The 23,720-nt window shown below is 41.9% G+C and overlaps 1 protein-coding gene and 1 gene segment (V, D, J or C); both read right to left on the bottom strand.

The window, feature by feature from the left end:
• Positions 1-2,804: 2,804 nt before the first annotated feature.
• On the bottom strand, positions 2,805-4,466 carry LOC134439351 (Ig kappa chain V region K29-213-like). The segment is given in 3 exon segments: positions 2,805-2,924; positions 3,136-3,194; positions 4,139-4,466. Coding segments are annotated over 3 exon segments (507 nt in total).
• Positions 4,467-11,312: 6,846 nt separating this feature from the next.
• LOC134439349 (uncharacterized) lies at positions 11,313-12,834 on the bottom strand. Its single transcript, XM_063189257.1, has 3 exons — positions 12,753-12,834; positions 11,810-12,055; positions 11,313-11,659 (listed from the first exon to the last, which is right to left on the bottom strand). Exons 1-3 carry the CDS (start codon positions 12,832-12,834, stop codon positions 11,313-11,315), a joined length of 675 nt encoding a protein of 224 aa, XP_063045327.1.
• Positions 12,835-23,720: the final 10,886 nt, after the last annotated feature.

The following is a 23,720-nucleotide window of genomic DNA, read 5'->3' as shown; positions in this document are numbered from 1 at the left end:
ATCTAGATATTGTCATCTGTCTCTTTGGATAAAAGTATCAGTTAGGTGTAGTGTAATGTAAATGGATTGTGTTCCTTTCCATTTGACATCTATGAAGTTCTGAATATTGTTAATGACAAGTAGAGGGCAGCATGACACCATATAATAACATTGCCGTATGGCCGTACAGCCATAGACTATTCAACTGTGTTGAAATTAACTAATATGTAAGTAGGCCAACAGCCCAATGGACATAGATGCTGTGGATAAGTCATATGGTGACAGAAACACTATTTTCCCTTCATAGAATCCAGTTGCTGGCCTGATGAACTGTGGCATGCACTCCTCATTGACATTTCAATAAAAATGTTAAGAGTAGATGACAATTTTGCATGCATGCTTTCATGTTTTCTTTCCCTACTTTATTGAACAGACAAGAGAGGCTGTTTCACATGGTGCACCACAACAAGTGCTATTTTTGACTGGTCATATATAGTCATATATATTTGTAATAACCCACATATATTTTAAAATATAGTACTAATATAAAAGGCTATTATTTTTACTTTTATAAGTGGATTTTAATGTATGGAGCTGTCCGTGGTGCTGGAGTTTGTCTGATAAACTTTGCAAAGTGCAATGGCTTAATTACGAATCCTTCGAATTCACGGTGCATGCTTCATGACGCACACACACACACACACACACACACACACACACACACACACACACACACACACACACACACACACACACACACACACACACACACACATACACACACACTGGACAGGGTAATGGAAAAACACACACACACAAGGCGGGGGTACGCTCAGAATGTAGTGACACCTAAAGTAGCCTTTGTACTTGTTTTCGGATTAACCGTACTGGTAACTATGTGCACCATATTTCTTTCATCAAAAGAGAAAATAGTACATTCTACAGTGTTAATGTTATACTCAGAGAGTGGAACTGACACTATTAGGGTTTAAATGAACTCTATCACTGTGGACACAACACTGCTGAATTTACTGTGTAAACAGGAAGCAAGACAGGAAGCATGTGTGTCTTACATCTGGGTCAGAGAGCAGCGTCTTACTTAAAACCCTCACCTGTGGGCCACAGAGCACATCTCTCTTAACTGTGGGCCAAACATTGAGTTTGCATGTGACTTCATATTAGAGGATGACATTTTTCGGGAATTCCCGTGGGTCCTGCGGGATTCCCGCGGGATGGGAGTCAAATTTTTAAAGATCAACGGGAGTGGGCAGGAGCGGGAATAAAGATGAATGGGAGCGGGCAGGAGCGGGAATAAAAATGAAAGGGAGCAGGAATGCTCGCTTATTTTTTCATTAAAAAAGCCTCGTTATTTTGATGAAGCGGGAGTGGGGTTGATTTTGAGTGTGAGTGGGCAGGATTGGGAAACATTCTTTTCAGGAGTGGACGGGATGGGATTTGTTTCTTTTACTCCAGTCCGGGATGGGACGGGATGGGATTTTTTTTCTGGGACCGGGATGGGACGGGAGTGAAAATCCACTCCCGTGTCACGCTCTACTTCATATCTATCAGACGGAGGCCCGAGAGATCATAATCTCTCCTGAGTCACTTTCAATGTGTGACTGCATATGAGTTGCAAGACAGCATTAACCTGTCTATCAGACCCTCTGAAAGTGATGTGTGATGAAACAGATTATTAAACACTCACTGTGATTCTATGAAAAGAGTTGCATTGCTGAACATTATCCTACCACTTACATGGCTAACCATCGAAGACAATAACCAGAAAACCAAAGATAGCTGTCACTATATTTGTTTAATGACAAAGATTGTCTTTCTATTTCTAAATAAAAACACAATACATTATTAGCAATTTATTGTGACCTCTTAAGCACACATCTCTAAGCCAACAGACATGTGGCCACATCTTAGACAATAACCAGAAAACAAAAGATAGCTGTCACTGTATTTGTTTGATGAGAAAGATTTTCTTTCCAAATAAACACACAATACATTTTTAGCAATTTATTGTGACCTCTATATGGAAGCACACATTTTTAAGCCAACAGAGTGGCCATGTATTGTCACAGTTTTAGATTGGAGCATAAAATTGCATGTGGAATAATTGAAATGTACAGAGGGAAGGAAATATTCAATTAAGATAATGGTCTGCACTGATGTGCTAAGACATTTTGAGGGGCAGGTGTTCAAGTGGGGACAGGTTGCATGTGGAACTTCTGGCTGCTATTACTACTACTACTACTACTACTACTACTAGCCTACTACTACTACTACTACTACTACCACTACTACTACTACTGCCGCTGCTGCTGCTGCTGCTGCGGCTGCTTCTTCTGCTGCTGTTACTATTACTACTGCTACTACATGCAGATAGCTATGTTTTGATCCTGTTAGGTCTTCCTCTGCTGAATGTGAACCTCAGCTGTCCTGCACATATTTCAAACCTCAAAGTCAAGTTTATTTGTATAGCATATTTATATAATAGCTGAGCTGCACAAAAGTCCTTCACAATAAAGCAAACAAACAATAATTGGGGAAAAAAACAAAGCAATAAACTTTTTAAGAGAAAGTACAGAACCCTATGTATTCACTATTCACCCTATGTCAGACTAGTAAACTTTATTGGCTAGGGTTTACAGCATTAAACACCATGCACCAAACACACTGCCATGAGCCATGTGAAAGGGAAACCTTTGAACCATACAAGTAATCAGATTATAACAAAAAAAATATAACACATCTACAGTGACTTCAAATAAAAACACTGTAGTAAGAAATGACGCCATTTGCTACAATATAGTGCATGTTCAGATGCGTACGGCTGCATAAACAGCATCTGGTGGTGGCTCCCTCCTGGTTCTCCTGCCCCTGCTCTCCTTCTTAGAGAAGCTCAGGGCTGCATAGCTTACCCCATCACCAGACTCAGCCTGTGGGAGGAAGAGGAACGCCGTCACATGCAAATGAATGATCTTTTGGGGGCTACCACGATCTATGTACACTTTTGGGCGGTAAAGGGGTAGAGTGAATTGACCAATTAATTACTACAACATTTACATAACATACAATATTCTTATCCTAGCAACTGTGAGTACCTATTAATATGATATCAAAACTGTGAAATTATACACTCTCCCTTACCTCGTTACTTCTTTGATGGCTGTCAGAGCTGTTAATACCGAAATGGTGCTGGTCCCTCACTGCCAACAAAACAACACACAAACTCAATACACAGTCGGTAAAAAAATACAATATAATTTAATTTACTGTTATACTTACTCTTGCACTGGTCACAAATATTTCTGTTCTTGCACATCAGCCAGACCAGAAAAATGTTCAATGCGACACTGCAACCCAAAGCCACGGCCAAAGCAACCAGCACAGGATTCCCTGGCTCTGCTGGAAATGAAGCATATGTATTATGTTATGCAGGGAAGCCGGGATGGGTCCAGAAAAATTGTCATTTGTCAATTGTATACAGTGAAATGGGAAGTTTTACCTTGCTTGATATAAATCATGAACTTCACGTTTTCCATAATAATGTAATGATCAGCAAATCCTCAAGCAAGAATTTTGTATGGTTGGATATAATCAATGTAAAATGATCCATGTCAGTTGTTTCAAATTGGCAATGAATAATGAAAAGTAAATTTGATACGAATCAGAAACTATGATTGCCTTCATATTTATATGTGGTTACTGGTTGTATTGTTTCCTTGTTTTGCCTGCAGATAATAATAATAAACACTTTATTTGGAGCGCCTTTCAAACAAATGCAAGCAATACATTTTAAAAGCATAGCAGCAAGTAGGGAATAGTTAAAAGCCACAAAGGCAAATCAAATCAAATCAAATCAAATCAAAAGAAAAGAAAAAAAGAAAAGAAAAGAAAAGAAAAGAAAAGAAAAGAAAAGAAAAGAAAAGAAAAGAAAAAGTGTTAATGCTCATCCTCTCTTTATACATAGGCCTAGTTTACATTCATTTGTATGCCTAGTACATGTGAAGAAATTGACAACAGACCTGTTAGATCTAGGGGTTACCAATACTTGTTCCCTTCTCAAAGAGTAGGCCTAGGTGTCCACTGAAATGGTAACTATGCACATACCTACCTGTGTACACTACACAAAGTAAGATAAAGAACTTACTGATTTTGAGACTTGTGCCATTTCCAAAGAATATGTGTCCACTGGTAGCTATGGCACAGTAGTAAGTTCCAGCATCAGTGATGTCGACGTCCTTCTTTGAGAGAGTGTAGACACAGCGGCCCTCAAACTGACCACTGCTGCTCTTGTTGATGTAAATGAGGCCAGGATGGGAAGCTCCTGAAGCAGGTCGGAACCAGAACACACTGAACTCTTCTGTTCTGCTCTCAGTCAGCACCACACACTCCAGTGTCTCTGAGCCTCCTGGGGAAACCGGGCCTGATACTGCGTCTTGGATCACTGTTGCTATGTTGGTACCTTGATCACTCATTTCTGAAAGTAATTTGAAACAAGTATTTGTCTTTGGGGCTTTCAATACAATGTTAAAATATGTTAAATGTTAAAAATGTTCAATAAAATGTTAAAGAGAAGTACATTAATTAAAACATATACATGAAGCCTACTGTACTTTACCTTTCACTAACACAAATGTTCCATTCCAAAAATGTATTATAAATGCAGAGTTGACACCACAGAAGTAGGAGCCCTCGTCAGATAATTGAACATTTGAAATTGACAGGTGAAGTGATCCAGTGCCTTTGACTAAACTGAATCGGGTAGAATTGAACTCATCATAGAGAAGGGGAGCATAATAGCTCTGACCTGATCCAACAATACGTGGCATTTGTCCAACACTTTGTTTGTACCAAAACGCAACATAATTTTCTATCTTTTTAGATACAAAGCATTGGAGAACCACAGTGGAGCCCATCATCGCTGTCATCACAGGAGTAGGCTGAGAGACACGTTCACTCTCTGCAGTGGCTGTAAATAGCAAAGAGGATAAACATGTTGTCTGCTCGTTAATATGGATGAAAAGCACTGAGAACATTAGTAAAAGTAATGTAATAAATAGTACTTACATTCAGTGGTACAGACTGTCATTAATATGTTGAAAGTAAAGGCAATAGAGAGCATCCTGTATGCTACACTGAAAAACATGTGTGGACGTCTATATACGGTGTACCCAGAAAATGACTGAATGTTCCCACTTCAAAAAGACACAGCACACTCTAACTTCCTGTTTCAACTTCATGTGAAGCATGGTCATGCCTTTATTTACCCTCACTGGCCTTCCTAAGATGACAGTTCTTAAATTTCATCTAATACGTTTGTAAAATAAAATGGTCATTGGGGAAGACATTACATTACATTATATTATATTGCATTCTGCAGATATTTCTGTAGCACAGTATATATGCTATATAAGGGGGGGGGTGCAGACTGGAAAGGTTCATGCAAGTAATACAGGTAATTGAAATTGAAATGCATGCAAAAATTGGTGGTTTATCTTTCCTGAATTCCTGAAGAAAACACTATACAGTAGATCTCTCATTTCCACTCTACTGAAGCGTCACATACATTTCGTCTACAGTATGTGATGCCATGAAAAGGTTAGAAATGGCTACTGCACTTCTGTACAGATAAAAACCCAGTGTACAAAGGTGATGAAAGTGTGAAAGTCAATTGAATGGACATGCTGGGTAGTACTTTCCGGGCCACAGTACTATTGTACAGGTAAACAACGATCAAATACTACCAAAAATATATATATTATTTGCATTTCCTTATGGTATGCCTCATCAAGACCATGGAAGGCACATGGGTAAGCCTTGGCCTGGTCCAAAGGTCTACCAAACATGTGCTCTGCATGGCCACTATAATAATGAACCAGCCTTGAAAGTATGACAGAGCACATCCTTAAAGGTAGTAGTGGTCACACAATCACACTGGTTGCACAATATCTACACCTTCTCCTTCCAAACTTGTACTCTGATGTTTGGTGTGAAAGTCAGAACACAACCACAGCAGTAGTGATGGTCACCCCATCCCACTGCCTTCTCCCATTCAGAAGGCTTCACATTCTAGATGTTTCATCCATCAAAGTCCAGGTTTGATGCCAGGTGCAAATTTCCTTTCTGTTATGTCCAACCGTTGTCCTCAACCAATTGAGCACACAATTAGAACACAAAATATTTGGGATCAAATGCTCTAACATTTAGACTAAATCAACAAGTCAAAGGACTACTGTACATTTTCATTCAAGACTTATTTTAATAATTGTATATAAATCCCCTTGACTGTAAGGCGACCCGGGGGCGACCCGATTGACTTTGAACTTCAACTTGATCTTCATTCCGCAATTGTTTATAATCCAGGTGGTGTAATAAACCCAGGAACATTATATATCATTGGAAAGCTTAGACCCTCAGGAACACACCTAGCACTACTATACAGGGAACATATTTCATGTGCATTATTATCAATTTATTACACAATGTCACCTTTCAAATTTGACCCCCTCCAAGCACCCCCCGCCTGATGTCTCCCTACCTTCCTAGGATGAGTGGACATCCAAACATGAACATATCCTTATCATCATGGTTTCAAAATGTCTGTTACAATCCAAGGTTTATGAAAGTGTATTCTTTTTTTTACTCTATTTCAACCACAAGTTGTACAACTCCACTCAAACTAAACCACTTTATTGTGGAAAAAACGATCACGTTTTTTTTCTCAAGAATTGTGCTGTTTTTGCCTACACTTCCATATATTTCATATGATCAATGGTATTCCACATGATCCCCAGACCCTGCTGATTACATGGGCAACACATCTGTGGCTCTGTGACAATCCTACCCTGAAAGACAAGCCTTGGAAGAGAAGTAGGCAGGTCCTGTTTTACGCAGCTTTGTGTTGGCTCATTTGCTTTGAATGACTGCAGCTCCCTCAAAGCAAGAGCTAGAAACTCCATTCAAAGACTGAGTGAGTCCAGGTTTTCAAATGAGTCATATAGCTCTTCTGTGTTACACCCAGGGACAGAGGAATCTCAAATCTGCTCAAGAATGCCCCTTTCTTCCCATGTTTTTACTGTACATTTTTACTGATCTTCCGTTTCCGGAATGAGGGTGAGTAGACGCTGACGCGTTTTGGCAGCCGCTGCTCGTTCTCTTCACTCCTTATCATTCACTAACTCAAAAAATACACACAAAACTTTCGGACTATTTTCACCCTTTTTGGAAGAACCCGTCACCGATGCCTGGCTGTTGGCAAACTTTAACGGCGTTACAGCTACACGTGCGTTGGCCCGCTGCTGTGGCTGCACAACACCTGCTGTTCTCGATTGCTGCATCCGACGCCTGCTCCAACACTGTCTCCAGGAAGTCCGGACTGTTGTGGATCCAGCGTGGCTGCTGGTTTCTCCAACCACTCTACACCATGTGCCGTTTCCTGGCTGCAGACTTCTCCAACTACCACAACCTGCACTGCCTTCGTCGTCCATCCTCGGCGTCCTCGCGGCGTCCATGCCCGCGTCTTGCTCGTGACATGACGAGCTCGGATGCCCCCTCTGCCGGCATCTCTGCGGCTCCTCCGTCCATAGAACTTCACCGGCTTGTTCGGCTGCCTCCTTCAGCCGAGCTCGCCCCCCACGATGGGAGGCTCTGGATTTTCGTATCCCGCCATGGCCTTTTCATCGCAGCCCCCGTCGTGGGCTTCCATATTTCTCCACTATCGTGAACGCTCCGTCATGATTTATGGACAAAAAAAGAACTTTCCATTGCCGTTGTGTTGTGTTTTAGTCTCTGTATGTCTTTGAATGTCTGTTCATGTTTTTGTTTTATGTTACATGTTCTGTAAAGCGTCTTTGGGTATTTAGAAAAGCGCTATACAAATTTGATGTATTATTATTATTATTATAGTACCGTACAGTACTGTACAGTAACATCTCTGTAATACTACCCAAAAGGCATATCCACCTAAGTCAGATGACTGTAGAACACCTCAAGGGGTAAGCTTTTATTTGAGACCATCATGAGGCTTCTAGCTGAAACTGTTCTTGAACAGTGAGACCTTATTTGTGGGGTGCATTTTGACTAATCAAAAGGTCTACAATAAAACATATGGCAAAACGCATGTGCATATCCACACATAATTGTCTTGAGAAAGGTCATATATAGCTGTAACAAGATCCCCTTTGACAAACAGCTTCTGTAGACCTGTGAGTAAGTATCAAATGTGTTTCCAAGGCCAAATATATCAGCTAAACTGCTGAAATGTAGTGAAATGAGTTTCTAAGACCGCCTGTCAGAAAAAAAAGATGTTCAAACCCCTGTAAGTCCTTGGCAGTACATCACAACATGTTCCTGTCACTTCCTGTGGAATCTACAGAGGTTCCTCTTTCAGATGGTACCAGCCACGTCATGATAGGTCAAAGTATGCAGGCACAGGAACCATTTAAGTAGACATTGTGCAAAACCACAAAAAAACTCAAAAATAGCCCCGAAGGTTAAGGGTCTTTTATTTCAATCAAATTAACTGACTGCTACAGTACTAGCTCTTTACAAAGAAAGCTGACAATGATTGGTATGAAGATTCTGTTTGGCAGCTGAGTATTACTAGCCTGGTCCTGACCATCCCATAATACTACCATTTAATTTCGTATTCATGGTCTGGAGGTTGTTTGATCTGACGCGATTGCAGGAAGTGGGAAGTTTGCACTCAGTTCTGGTTTGAAATGATTGGACAGCTCTCAAACAATCGCCGACAGTTACTCAATAACATAGCGCAGGCGTTTACATCATCGTCACGAGCGCCCTCCCCCTTTCGCCCCCACCAACCTGTCTCTTCGCTTATTGGCTGTTTTCTGGGGAGGGTTGGCCGGCCAAATCCTACCGCTCAACATCGCTCCACAGAAAACTGTTGCCAGACATAGTACGGAGCCAAGTCTCTTGGTGGAAGTACGTAGGATGGCGCGCAAGGCTAGAGTATTGCTCCTGTCTCTGAAGTAAAATCTGAATTGGTGGTATTTGACCCCTTTGAATACTTTTCATCCTAGTTCTTGATTCTGTAGATAACGGTGGTGTTTTCATCTTGAATCATCTAAATGGAAAGAAAATGTGCAGTCATCTACAGTGCATGCACCATAATTATGTATTTAGAGTACAACTGACTGCAAGTTTGAAATGTTGAATGACAAATGTAATTAGACTTACTGGCATAAATTCATCGGTGAGATCATTGTCATCGTCACTCTTGTAGACTCTATTTGCACTGGCTACATAGAGAAAGAAGAGTTTATGAGTGACTGTCATGTTTACATGTTAGCGAAAGAAGACGGAGATGGACAAAGTTCTGATATTTCATGAAGTTCTTCTGTCATACACACTGTATCCGCTGTATGATCTTCTCCAAGTATAGTGTTATGTTCAAGTGAATGCTTAAATGTTTAAAATAAAATCAGCTTTTGATATGCCCATGCTTTCTATAAAAACACTCACTCTTTTCATGTGTCTTGTTGCAGCAATAGAGGGATGCTAACAAAATAGATGCCAACAGCAGGCATCCGAAAAGACTGATAACAATTGGCACGATGGGATCTCTTACTTTGTCTGAAACACACAGAGAGAGAGAGAGAGAGAGAGAGAGAGAGAGAGAGAGAGAGAGAGAGAGAGAGAGAGAGAGAGTATTACAAGAGGGTGCACTACACATTCTGTTGTATAAGCATGTCCAAATTAAATATCCTCTTGTGTTATACAGTACTGTAGTATACTATAGTATATAATATAACAGTATAGATGCATTATAAAATGTAAATAAAAACATGTTAAGTAGATTACATTACATTATATAAAGAAAACACTTTCACCCAAAGTAGAGTAGAGTAGAGTAGAGTAGAGTATCGTTTATTGATCCCAGGGGGAAATTAAGGTGTCAAGTAGCATACACACATAAATAAAGACATAAAGACATTGTACACAAGACATAACACACATATTTACACATAAAATAAAATAATCATATATAGCTCGCTGTTGCATACTTATTGCCAAGGCATCTCTCTCTCTCTCTCTCTCTCTCACACACACACACACACACACACACACACACACACACACACACACACACACACACACACACACACACACACACACACACACACACACACACACACACACACACACACACACACACAAAATATAAAGTGTAAAGTGTCCACAGTGTTCACATGTGCCTTAGCTAAGTGGCACATAGTAGCCAAGACAAGGTGGCCATAAAGTGTCCAGGAGTGTCCATAGTCTCTTTCCTAGAACAATGTCCATTGTATTCCTTAGAAAAAGAGATGGGGGGTTAAACACAAGTCACCCCCTGTGTCACTCCACACACACACACCCACACCCACACACACACACACACACACACACACACCAAAAATAAAGTGTACATAGTCCAGGAGTATCAGTAGTCAGGGGGGTTACACACATCGCAAACTGAGTATCTACCCACACACACACACACACACACACACACACACACACACACACACACACACACACACACACACACACACACACACACACACACACACACACACACACACACACACACACACACACTCAGCTGTGCATTCCGCTGAAAAGGAGTCGAAGGGTAGAGAGTCCAGGTAAAAAGAGTATGCAGGAGTGGGATCTGTTTATGCAGTCCAGTCCCCTATGATGATCTCTCTTTGTGTGTCCTTCTGTGCAATGTTGAAAAGCTGAATGGCCCTGGGTACAAAGGACTTCCGCAGCCTGTCTGTCTTGCAGGAGATGGCGCGCAGTCTGTAGCTGAACAGGCTTCTCTGGTTGTTGAGGACTGGGTACAGTGGGTGCTTGTCGTTGTCCAAAATAGAGTCCAATCTGCCAAGTGTCCTCTTGTCGGCTGTGGTTGTGAGGGCGTCCAGTTCTGTGCCTACAACAGACCCTGCTTTCCTGTGTGATTAACAAACAGGATATAAACAGTAATCTTCGGGGAAATATGCATAATTGACACAGTTCGAGAGGATATTAAGAATGTGAAGTAATGGCTATCGATTTTCAAAATATCCATGAGATTTCATAATTCTGTGTGATAAAAATAAATCAATAAATTCAACATGAAAAGTCTTAAAATTATGCAATTAACTTGTTTCATACATTGTACATAATGAATGTGCTTTGTAAATGCAAAGTCATCTGTGTGTCCATCCACATGATATTTCTTAATTTATTTAACTTTTCTGATCCTAACCAGTAATTTATTGGCATGATTTTTAACATGACCGTAGCCAAAGTTGCAGTGCACATACAGTTTGTAAAAGTTAAATAAAGAACTTACTGATTGCGAGACTTGTTCCATTTCCAAAGAGTATGTGTCCACTGGTAGCTATGGCACAGTAGTAAGTTCCAGCATCAGTGATGTCGACGTCCTTCTTTGAGAGAGTGTAGACACAGCGGCCCTCACACTGACCACTGCTGCTCTTGTTGATGTAAATGAGGCCTGGATGGGAAGCTCCTGAAGCAGGTCGGAACCAGAACACACTGAGCTCTTCTGTTCTGCTCTCAGTCAGCACCACACACTCCAGTGTCTCTGAGCCTCCTGGGGAAACCGGGCCTGAGACTGGGTCTTGGATCACTGTTGCTATGTTGGTACCTTGATCACTCATTTCTGAAAGTAATTTGAAACAAGTATTTGTCTTTGGGGCTTTCAATACAATTCTACAGAGAGGTATATTAATTAAAATACATACAGATACTGTACCTTTCACCATAACAAATGTTCCATTCCAAAAACGCATTGCAAATGCAGTTCTGACACCACAGAAGTAGGAGGCCTCGTCAGATAACTGAGTATTTGAAATGGACAGATGAAATGATCCAGCACCTTTGACTATACTGAATCGGGTAGAATTGAACTCATCATAGAGAAGGGGAGCATAATAGCTTTGACTTGATCCAACAATGCGTGGAATGTGTCCAACACTTTGTTTGTACCAAAACACATGATCGTTTTCTATCTTTTTAGATAAAAAGCATTGTAAAAGCACAGTGGAGCCCATCACCGCTGTCATCACAGGAGTAGGCTGAGAGACACGATCATTCTCTGCAGTGGCTGTAAATAATAATAATTACGATAAAAAAAGTTGACTTAATATAGCATACACTGATATCTGCTAAGAATATTAACAAAAAAACATAACAATAAAGAGTACTTACATCCTCGTTTCCAGACTGTTATTAAAATGTTCAATGCAAAGGAAAGAGCAGTACAACTATACATATTGGGCGGGCTGCGTCACTGAAAGGCAAAGTGTGTCTAAAGGTCTATACTGTATATAGCAAGAGACTGACTGCAGGTTCCACCTAAAAAAAAATAGAGACCACTCTGTCACTTCCTGTGGCAATCTTGTGTAAAAAATGGGCATGATATGTTTTTGTTCTGTCTCACGGATGATGATTTTTGTGTGTTTCTTTCCTGTGACTTATATGCAGCTTAACAATTTAAACTGAAAATCTGAATGGGCATTGTTGATTAAATATATGATCTACTGAGATTAGCTATTGGGTTATTGATGCATGTGTTGCCTTCTACAGCAGGGGGACGGAGGATGCTGTAGCATCTCTCCTCCACCCCCTCCTACAACACCTGGAACACCCGGACAACATCGCAAGCATCCTCTTCGTCGACTTCAGTTCAGCCTTCAACACTATCCAACGCCACCAGATGATCCAGAAACTCTGCCACCTTAACGTTCCCCCACCTCTCACCCGCTGGATCCACAACTTTCTCACCAACCGTCCACAAGCCGTCAGGATAGGCACAGTCACCTCATCCACCATCATCACTAACACAGGAGCTCCACAGGGCTGCTGTCTCAGTCCCTTTCTTTACACCCTATACACCAATGACTGCACCAGCCCCTCCCCCACCACCACATATTTTAAGTACTCCGACGACACTGCCATCCTAGGCCTGCTCAACAACGACGACTCAATCTCAGCCTACCAACATTCCATAACCCACTTCACTCAGTGGTGCACAGAGAACTTTTTGGAACTCAATGTAACAAAAACAAAGGAAATGGTCTTTCACAACACACTATCACCCCGCCTGGCCCCCATCTCCATCAACAACCAGAGAGTGGAACAGGTCAGTCACTTCAAATACCTTGGACTCACTATAGACAATAAACTCACTTTTGATGCACATGTCACCAACATCCACAAAATATCTCAACAGAGACTTTATGTGATCCGTAAACTCTCCACCCTCTCTGTCGCCCCTCATCTCCTCTCCCACCTGTACTCCAGCATCATACAGCCCATCCTAGTGTACTGCTCACCCTGTTTTTACAACATGCTCTCCACCAGCTGCAGGAACAAACTCACTAAAATCACACACACTGCATCCAAAATCACTCGCCACCCCACACAGAATCTAACTGATCTCAACCTCAAAGCTGTCACACGTCTAGCACAGTCAATAATCAGAGACCACACACACCCTCTTCATCATCATTTCACACTGCTCCCATCAGGACGGAGGTATAGGACACTCAGATGGCGACGAGCACGTTTTAGCAAAAGCTTTATCCCATCTGCCATCACAGCACTGAACAACCTACCGCAATAACCCTGTATGGTCCCCCCCCCCTGGTTGTGCATTTAATGTATATAGTATGTTGTATGAGTATATGTGTTGGAGTGTGCATGAACAGGTGAATGTGTGTATGAAGGTGTGAGTATGTCTATGTGTATGAATGCACAGTATATTACATGTGATGTCCTTATTGTTTGTCCCTGTGTATTTCAATAGTGTACTGCTATCTGTTTCATGTCTTAATGTTGGCTTGTAATATGTCTTTGACAGTGGTGAAAACAAATTTCCCTCTGGGACAATAAAGGCAATCTAATCTAATCTAATCTACATATGATAGAAGTCACCATTCAACAATGTTGGGCATACTGTACCCAGGAGACTCAATAATGAACTGTACAGGAAATCAGACATCATATGGACATCAGAGTGTTCAGTCATCTACAGCAGCATGAACCAGCAGCCTTTGTGGAACAGGTTTTAATAATAAAAAAAAAACCCAACAACAACATTTAGGGGGTATATAGCCTAAATAATTACTTAAAAATACACTTGGGCTATTGAACAACATTGTAGTTTGCAGAAGCGGATTGATTATGACTTTGTGTAGAATAGTGTAATAAACTACTGGATACTTTTTAGATTTTTTTTCTGTTATGTTTCACTCTGAATCGAATGTTTTTATTCATGTGTCTTTAGCTCTGTTGTGCTCAATAAATAATACGGTCTATATTATTTCTATGAAAATGTAAGATAAGGTGAGAAGAAAACAGAAACATAAGTACAGAGTAAATCTCAACACCTTCTGCAATTGCCCGGCTCAGGATTTCCCCTGTGCTACTCTACTGTACCACACCCATTTCCTGTCATGTGTGGAGTGGACACAAATGTTCAAAACAGATTTTCAACAGTATACAGATTCCATTGCACATATAGCAGGCAAACACCACTCGTCACTCTCACACACGCACACGCCAACTCACACCACACTCACACTCACACTCTCTCACTCACACACACACACACACACACACACACACACACACACACACACACACACACACACACACACACACACACACACACACACACACACACACACACACACACACACACACACACACACACAGACACACAGACACACACACACACACATACACACAGTGGTGTAGTCTACTTTTTTGTTGTGGGTATACTGTATATTGGAGAATGTTTTGAGGTGGGTATACTGTATATATTTGTGCCATTCTAAATAATGGATCAATCAATTTTAAGTGGGTATACTGAAATCCCTGAAATTTAGAAGTGGGTATACTGTGTATACCTGCGTTCTACGTAGACTACACCACTGGTTCACACACACACACACACACACACACACACACACACACACACACACACACACACACACACACACACACACACACACACACCAGGCACGTGCACTCCAATACGGCAGGGGAGGCTGTGCCTCACCTGTCTCTTCTAGACTTCATGAGAATGATGAGATGCAGTAAATGTGAATAATAGTAACAATAATAACTACTGTTTTCGAGCATATTTACCATAACTACCATTTGTGCAGTATTTAAACAGTTTCAATCATTTTCAATCATTTTTGTGGCCAAAACCGCACTATTTTCCCACCTCCTGCTCCGAATACACTGAATTTGGGCCAACTCCCGAGTTGGCCTCACCGCAGATTGCGCAATCCCTCAGTAACAAGCTTCAGCGCATGCGCCATTTTGCTCGTTCTGTGTATGTAATTCGTAATATTGTATTAAACGTTTTTATACACTTAATAGAAATATGTATGGTGTGCCCTCATTTTCCTGATATTTGTTTTCACTATTTTCTACGTGTGATTATCATTTCTTTACTCTGCGCGCTTTGGCATAACCCCATTGAAAAATAGAGTAGTGCGGCGAGCGACACATTGGCCTCAACCTCATTCTGCCGTTGAGTCTAGCTTTGTCAGTGACGTCATAGCGCCACTATACAAGTTCAATACAGTCAGTCATTAGTGTTGGCTAGCTTGTTCACGTTGACTGCTACCATGGAAGTGGATTTCATAACGAAACTAAGATCATTCTCAAAGTTGGATTTCCAAGGGAAACAAGACGTGATAAAGAATGGACGACCGACACCAGAGCTGAGGAAATTGATTCAGGAGATTGGACAGAATATTATTTGATTATCACAGTGAGTGGAACAACCGAAAAGACTGGCTATGTGGAATGGGAGGCAACAAGCAAAACAACGTTAGCAGTTTGCTAGCTGGGTTAGATATGTCAAACCGTGAGAATATTATTGCGAGAAGCCCTGTAATCAAGACAGCATTTCAAGGTAAGGAAATTTGATAATTACATTTGCCCGCCGTGGCGTTGACTTGGGTCTAAGTTTTATTTGATTTTGTCAAGATGAAGGAAGAGTTGTTTGAAAAATAGTTCGGTTGCATTGGTTTTACAGTAGCTATGTTTCACATATGCATTTCAGGCGTAATCTTAACCTGCAACTAGTGAGAATGTTTTGAATGACATAGCAATGGCTACATGTCTCAAAGAATAATTCATCACGAGTGATTTTGGCAACAGAACGAACTAGCTAGGGGTTGTGGGTTCCTGGATTTTGGTTTGGTTTGCGGCTGTGTGTTCACTTTGCCAGTCCCAGTATGCCCAAGTGATAACGCTGCTTGCTATCCTAACGAGGCAGTTTAAAATGATAGTTCTAATAATCAAACGCTGTATAATACACGCTTTGAGGTTCGGCTCGTCTGACATTCTTTGAAATGTCCATCCTCAAGATGAACGACTGTGGAATATTTCAGCGTCATTATTGTTTAGCCTATTTAGGTTGAGTTTGGGTCCGCAGTGGTATGATGTGGATGAGGGGGATAGTTGACGGTTCTCAGGAGGAGTGTCCTCAAGTGACGCACCATGTCGTGCCTATTTTCTGTCTACTCTAGTCTTTTCTACCGGAGGTGGTAGCTGTCCATGATCACGGCCACGTCTGGCTTCATTATCTATTTCACAGGCTACCAGAAGGATCATCCCGGTGGGGTGATATTCTGTTGTTGAATGCATACTGTGAATTGTTGCTGTGTAAGCGGTAGCCTATTACAACGCAAGCATCGGATCTGTATTTTCGAGTGGTGGAGTGAAAGGAACGCTGATAAGCAGACCTCAAAATTCACCATAAGAGCATTTTTGTCCAAAATGCTCGTGTGGCTTGGGGTTATCAGCGTCCCCTCTTTCAAAGACCAGAAAACACTGAGAATGGCCTTGTATCTTGACGGCCTATAAAAATACAGTATAATCCTGGACACATATCGCGTCTGATCTGAATGTGGTGTCCACCTTTCTAACAGACATATTGGTGTAGGGAGGAGGAGTAGGCCTAGCAGGCCTAGTAGCGCAGCCTGTGCAGTAGGTAGCCTAGGTAGAACTAAACGTGACTCTGCCGCCAGTTATATGGTGAACTTGACTCAAACTTGTTAAATGGCACTGCCCCACCGTTGTTTACCTACGCCCCCTGCGCCAACGCCGAGTCTGGACCACTGAATCCTGTGTGTGTGTGTGTGTGTGTGTGTGTGTGTGTGTGTGTGTGTGTGTGTGTGTGTGTGTGTGTGTGTGTGTGTGTGTGTGTGTGCACGAGAATCCAGTTCGTATCGCAAAAGCCATCACACCGGTTTGTTCGCCGTGGTGCTCAGCGGTCTATATGACACCATGTTTTGAATCCTGTGTGTCTTGAGCATCCGCCGTGATGCTCAGTCCACATTGCTGCTGCTGTGTGGAATGTGAGATCACTGTTTGAATCCTGTGTGTGTGTGTGTGTGTGTGTGAGCAGTGGGCTGTGAAGGAGCTTACACTCTCCACTACTCTCCCCTCACCTCCCCTCCTCTTCTCCTCTCCTCTCCTCTCCTCTCCTCTCCTCTCCTCTCCTCTCCTTTCCTCTCCTTTCCTCTCCCCCTCTCCTCTCTTCTCTCCTTTCCTCTCCCCTCTCCTCTCTTTTCCCATCTCCTCTCCTGTCCTCTCTTTTCCCATCTACTCTCCTCTTCTCTCTTCTCCTCTCCCTCTCCTCTCCTCTCCTTGAGCTCCTCTCCACTCCTCCTCCTTTCTCCTCTCATCTCCTCTCCTCTCTCTTCTCCTCCCCTCTCCTCCTCTCTCATCTCCTCTCTCCCCTTCTCTCCTCCTCTCCTCTCCCCTCCCCTTCTCTCCTCTCCTCTCCTCTTCTCTCCTCTCCTCTCCTCTCCACTACTCTCCTCTCCTCTGCTCTGCTCTGCTGTCCACATTGGTGCTGTGTAGTTTATGTGAGACCACTGTTTGAATCCTGTGTGTGTGTGTGTGTGTGTGTGTGTGTGTGTGTGTGTGTGTGTGTGTGTGTGTGTGTGTGTGTGTGTGTGTGTGTGTGTGTGTGTGTCTGTGTGTGTGTGTGTGTGAGAGAGAGAGATCTAATAGCATTTTCTCTGCGGAAATGCAGTAAGCTTATGTCAAAATATGTAGGCCTACCTTATGTTAAGAAAGCTGCTATGACATATGGAACTTGTCGGTAGGCCTAAGCTTATTTGGCAATTATTTATTTGAAAATCTGATATTGAAAAAGTTGCCTCACCAGCCATAAATCCCAGCGCACGTCACTGACACACACACACACACACACACACACACACACACACACACACACACACACACACACACACACACAAACACAAAGAAAGAAAGTAATAAATGGACTAACCTGCCTTGACTCACACATGAATTTATTTGCCATCCTATTTCTAACCCACACAGTTTAATAATGTCTATCATCCTTTTGCTGCTATTAAAGCTTCAGCTGTTTTGGGAAGGCTGTCCACATGGTGGAGGAGTATGTTTAAAGGAATTGTTGACCATTCTTACAAAAACTCATTGGTGAGGTCACACACTTTGTCGAGAAGGCCTGGCTCTCAGTGTCTGCTCTAATTCATCCCAAAAGGTACAGGTGCAGGCCACTGAAGTTCATCCACACCATACTCTGTCATCATTGTGCGCCTTGCTGTGTGCACAGAGATATTGACGTGTTGGAAGAGATAGAGGCCCACTCCAAACTGATCCCACAAAGTTGGGAGCATGGGAATGGTCCAAAATATGTTAGTATCCTAAAGCTGTAATAAATATGGAATAAAGGCTGACGAGGTGTTCCGATATCAAGGGAAATAATGGACAAGGCGGAGTGTTCTAACAGCTGTTCGCTTCGCAAAGTCCATTTTCCCTTGATATCGGGACACCTCGAAGGCCGTTATTCGGCTTATCACCTTATTACCAGCATTTAAGTATTGATTTATTAATATGTTGATCTAAGGCTTTATGAGAAAGTAGATTAACCACTGTGCTTGGTACATTGCTATGGGCACCACTTAGTAATGCCATTTTTGTTCATATGGGAGTCTAGGCCGGTTAGTGAATACTTTATGCTAAATAGTGCATGTTTTAGCCCACCAATTACTAACACAGTGTAGATAACATAGGCCTAGGATAAAGTGTTTGTGATTTTATGTTCATGTGTGCAGCACTGTGTGTAAATGTTCCCCTGTGGTTTGACTTTGAAGCTGCAGTATAAAGGCAACTTGGTAGGACCCTAATTATATATATGGGAGGAGCATATTGAAGGTTCAACTGAAATAGTCAGAACTAAGCAAGTCTCTGCGAAACACTGCGGGGCATCATGTTGTTGCACTTGCTGTTACTGTTGCTTATGTCTGTGGGTAAGTACATATTCTCGTACATTCTGCCCTTCTGTTTTACTTTATCTTTTATATTTCTTTGCACTTAGTAGTTATCTATTGCAAAGCTTACCGTATTTACGTTTGGAATGAGTTCATTACCTTGCTGTTGTTTATACGTAATATTTAACTATACTATACTGCTATATAATGGTATACTATACTATATACTGTATGATATACAACTATATACTACACCATTAAGCTACTACTGTATACTACACAATATAATATAATACATGTACTATATTTTATGGATTGACCATTTTGCTAAATATTTATTTATTTATTTACAGACAAAATGGGACCTGAATTCTTACAACCATCCATTGTAAAAGAGACCAAAGCAAAGCTGGGAGACAATGTGAAATTGAGCTGCTTTTTCCAAAACAAGCAAATGAAAAAGAATTTATTCTGGTACAAGCAAGCACTTGGGTACACCCCTCGAGTGATTGGAATGGTGAAGACGTATTCAACTGTAGTTCTTTACCAAGAGTTTAATAATACACGTTTCAGGATCACGAAGAACCATGATAGTTTGAATCTGTCTCTTAAGATGACAAAGTCATCTGATGAAGCGTTATATTTCTGTGGATCTGAACGATCACATGATATTGAATTTCAAAATGGAACATTGCTGACATTCCAAGGTAGCCTTTTATGTTCTTCACAATCTTGTGCATAGTACATCCAGAATACTGTAGATAACATTTCAAGGATAGTTTAAATAGTAGCCAAATAGCATAGCGGCTGGTATGTCCATTAAAAAGCAGTTGATTTGAGTAATTTAAAATCTTATCTTGTTGTTTAAACCGCAGAGAGTTCCCGCAATATAGAACTGGTCCAGACACCTGTATCTGGCCCAGTGTATCCAGGAGACTCAGTGTCACTCCAGTGTACTGTGCTGTATGAGACCGGACCTGAGGACCTGAGGGTGTTTTGGATCAGCACAGCCTCAGGTGGAGGTCGTCACCCAGGCCTCATATACACACACAAGAACAACAGCAGGACGTGTGAAGCTACCTCCCAACGGAGCTGCTGTCATGAGCTGCTGCTGAATGTCGGCAGTCTTGATGATGCTGGCCTGTATTACTGTGCGGTGTTGACGTGTGGGCAGATAGTGCTGGGAAACGGCACCATGCTGAGAACTGGTTAGTTACATGTGAAGCAGCTTTTATTACTCTTTGTCGAAAATTCAATAAAAGTGTTAACATGTATTGTAGTTACAGACTGTTGTTCTTCTGGCCGCAGAAAGAAAGACGGATCACCTGGTTCTTGGATTGGAGCTTGCGCTTGGGGTCTGTGTCATGGTCATTTGTGTTCTGGTCGTTGTAGTTTGCAGACAAGCGGGGCTCTCCAAAAGTAAGCGTTGCATTTGGCAATCTGTGTTTAAAACCCTTTAGTACTGATCATGCTCATAGTGATAATCTAACTCAAAGCTTCATCCCTTGTCATTGAAGGGACTCCCGACAAGGACAACTCAGCGCAAGTGACCTCCAACATTCAGGTAACACAAGAAATAATATACAAAACATATTGAAAGCAGGACATGCCATATATAGTACTGTATGCTAAAGCAGACTTCTCATAGAGCTGAATATCATCATCAGATGCTGATTATTTTTCAAAAGCATATTGTGCATATTGTGGAAAAGATTAACCCAGCCAGAGTGTAGAACCATACAACATAAAGATTCATTATCGTCCAATGTGAGAGGTCAGAGACCCCAAGTATGTTATACTACATTGTACAATGTCCATATGTCAAGCATTGTCATTACAATAGCTAATTGTACGGTAAATGTCTGTTTACCACCCAGGCTGGTGATGCTGAGACACTGGTTTACTCCTCTATTCATCACTCCAAAACAGCAGACAGAAGAGGAAGGAAGGCTACTGCTTCACAGGATGTAGTCTACTCTGGTGTGAGCGTGTCTTAGTGTGATGTTATTTAGGCCACAGGTTCACTCGTCTTTGACATTGTTTGACATACTGTTTTGGTTTTTTTTTGGTTTTTTCGTTTTGTTTTTTTTTTACATCAAAACCTGTTCATGTATTATATGCATTTATTTTAAATAAACTGAATTGAGAAACTATTTGTAGTGTTGTCCCTTTTGCAGACCCAAAAGTTGCTCATAGCCATAGTCATTACCAAAGAGAATAAATTCACTTCTGAGGGCTGTCAGCCAGTCAAAATGTGGCTAGATGACATGTAACATTTTACATTTTTGTGAAAGTGACAGCTGAAACATTTAGTTAACAAATGAGTCCAAAATAAGTACATGATGAATGGAGGGAACTGGCAATAATGGACACTGCCACTGAGCTGTACTGTACTTTGTTAAGGTCTGTAACCTCTTTTGACAGACACCTTGGTGTATTGTTGAGGTTTTGTTTGTAGACACATTTCTTTGTCCACTTGGTCTTATAAAAGTACATTGCTTTTGATGTTTTCTTATCAATGTGTCACACACACTCACTCTCACACACGCATACGCACACAAAAGACATGCACACCCCCACCACCCACCCACATATGTACACGCACACACCCACACACACATATATTTCATCTTTCAGTCAGAATGTTGGTTGCTGTGCATCACGTCTGCTATTGTACCACCACTTGACCACAGTGGTTAAAAAATACTGTGGCATGATTTGAACATGTGCTTTCGCATACAGTAAGGCCACACTATAAAGAGTAAAGAGGGGCTTTATGCAGGTGGGGTATACACTCACATCCTAGGTAGAACAAAAAATGCAGTTGTTTGTTCTTAATGCAAAAACTGTGTGCGTGTGTGTGTGCACGCGCATGTGCATCCACATGTGTACTGTATGTGTGTGCTAGAGTACTTTATATGCAGAGAAAAACATCTACACATTTTGTTTTGCATGCATGCTGTCATGAACGACCACCTTTAGCACCCTTTAGCTCACTGCTGCAAAGGGAGAGGTCAGGGGGAGATGAGATGAGGTGAGATGAGGGAAGGGGTGGTGCTGACTAAGGTACTCAGAAAGATCCTTTCACGCTCGCCTTTCACAGTCACACCTCTAAAACCCCATACACGATCGAAACTTTCCATCCACTGCTGATCTTAGTATCTACCGCATGCAATGGAAACTTCACAAGGACCACACCTCGCCAGCCCTAGCACGCTCACAATGCAAACACACACATAGTCAGCCTCCGCTTGAATACACACACACACAGACACACACACACACACACACACACACACACACACACACACACACACACACACACACACACACACACACACACACACACACACATAGACAAAGTCCACCTCCCCTTGGTATATACGCAATTGTGCACAACTGGGCACACACAAACGCACACAAACACGCACACACACACACACACACACACACACACACACACACACACACACACACACACACACACACACACACACACACCACACACACACACACACACACACACACACACACACACACACACACACACACACACACCACCTACCTAACCCTTCACAAGCACACACACACACACACACACACACACACACACACACACACACACACACACACAGGGACCCTGACAGCTTCGGAGGGCCCAGGACAAAGTCATCTTTGCCATCTCTATACATACAATATAATGAAAACCTAATTCTGGGCCCCTCTCTCCCAGGGCCTGGAACAAATTACCTGTTTGTCTTCCAGCTGTCCTTCACAAATACACATAAGCCCACTCACATACGCACCCCCATATACATTAAAAAACAACCTGCCTGGTTACTCCCAATCCCCCAAACACACACACACACACGCCCACACACAAACACACGCGCGCACGCACGCACACACACAACACACACACACACACACACACACACACACACACACTCAAGCAAAGTTTTTGGTCTGCTTAACAACTAACGGTGTCATCGCAAACATCTCTGTTGATCTCAATGGCTGTGTTTTTCCCAGTGAGAATACAAGAGGTAGGGGAGAGAGAGACAGAGGGTGAGGAGTGAGAAATAAAAGTGTATAAACAGCTTAGTAACATGTTTATCATATCCAGTTGTCATGGCCTCTCTCCATGGTGCTGAAACATTGGAATCAAATCCATATAAAACTCTCAAAGAAGGGCTTCAACATCACTGATGCTGGAAGTTACTACTGTGCCATAGCTACCACACATGTGGGCACATACTGTTTGGAGATGGAGCAACATAACGCACACATGTAGGTCTACTGTGGCTGTGAAATGCTGAAGCTTAGTACTCTCATTGACTTTCATCGACACTCTAATATAACTAAAAGCAGCCCCAAATTATTTATCACATACACACGCACGTACACACACGTACACACACACACACA

The sequence above is a fragment of the Engraulis encrasicolus genome, chromosome 22, assembly GCF_034702125.1.
Source record: "Engraulis encrasicolus isolate BLACKSEA-1 chromosome 22, IST_EnEncr_1.0, whole genome shotgun sequence".
NCBI classification, from domain to species: Eukaryota; Metazoa; Chordata; class Actinopteri; order Clupeiformes; family Engraulidae; genus Engraulis; species Engraulis encrasicolus.
Note: the sequence above shows the minus strand (reverse complement) of the source record. Positions and strands in the feature narration are given on the sequence as shown.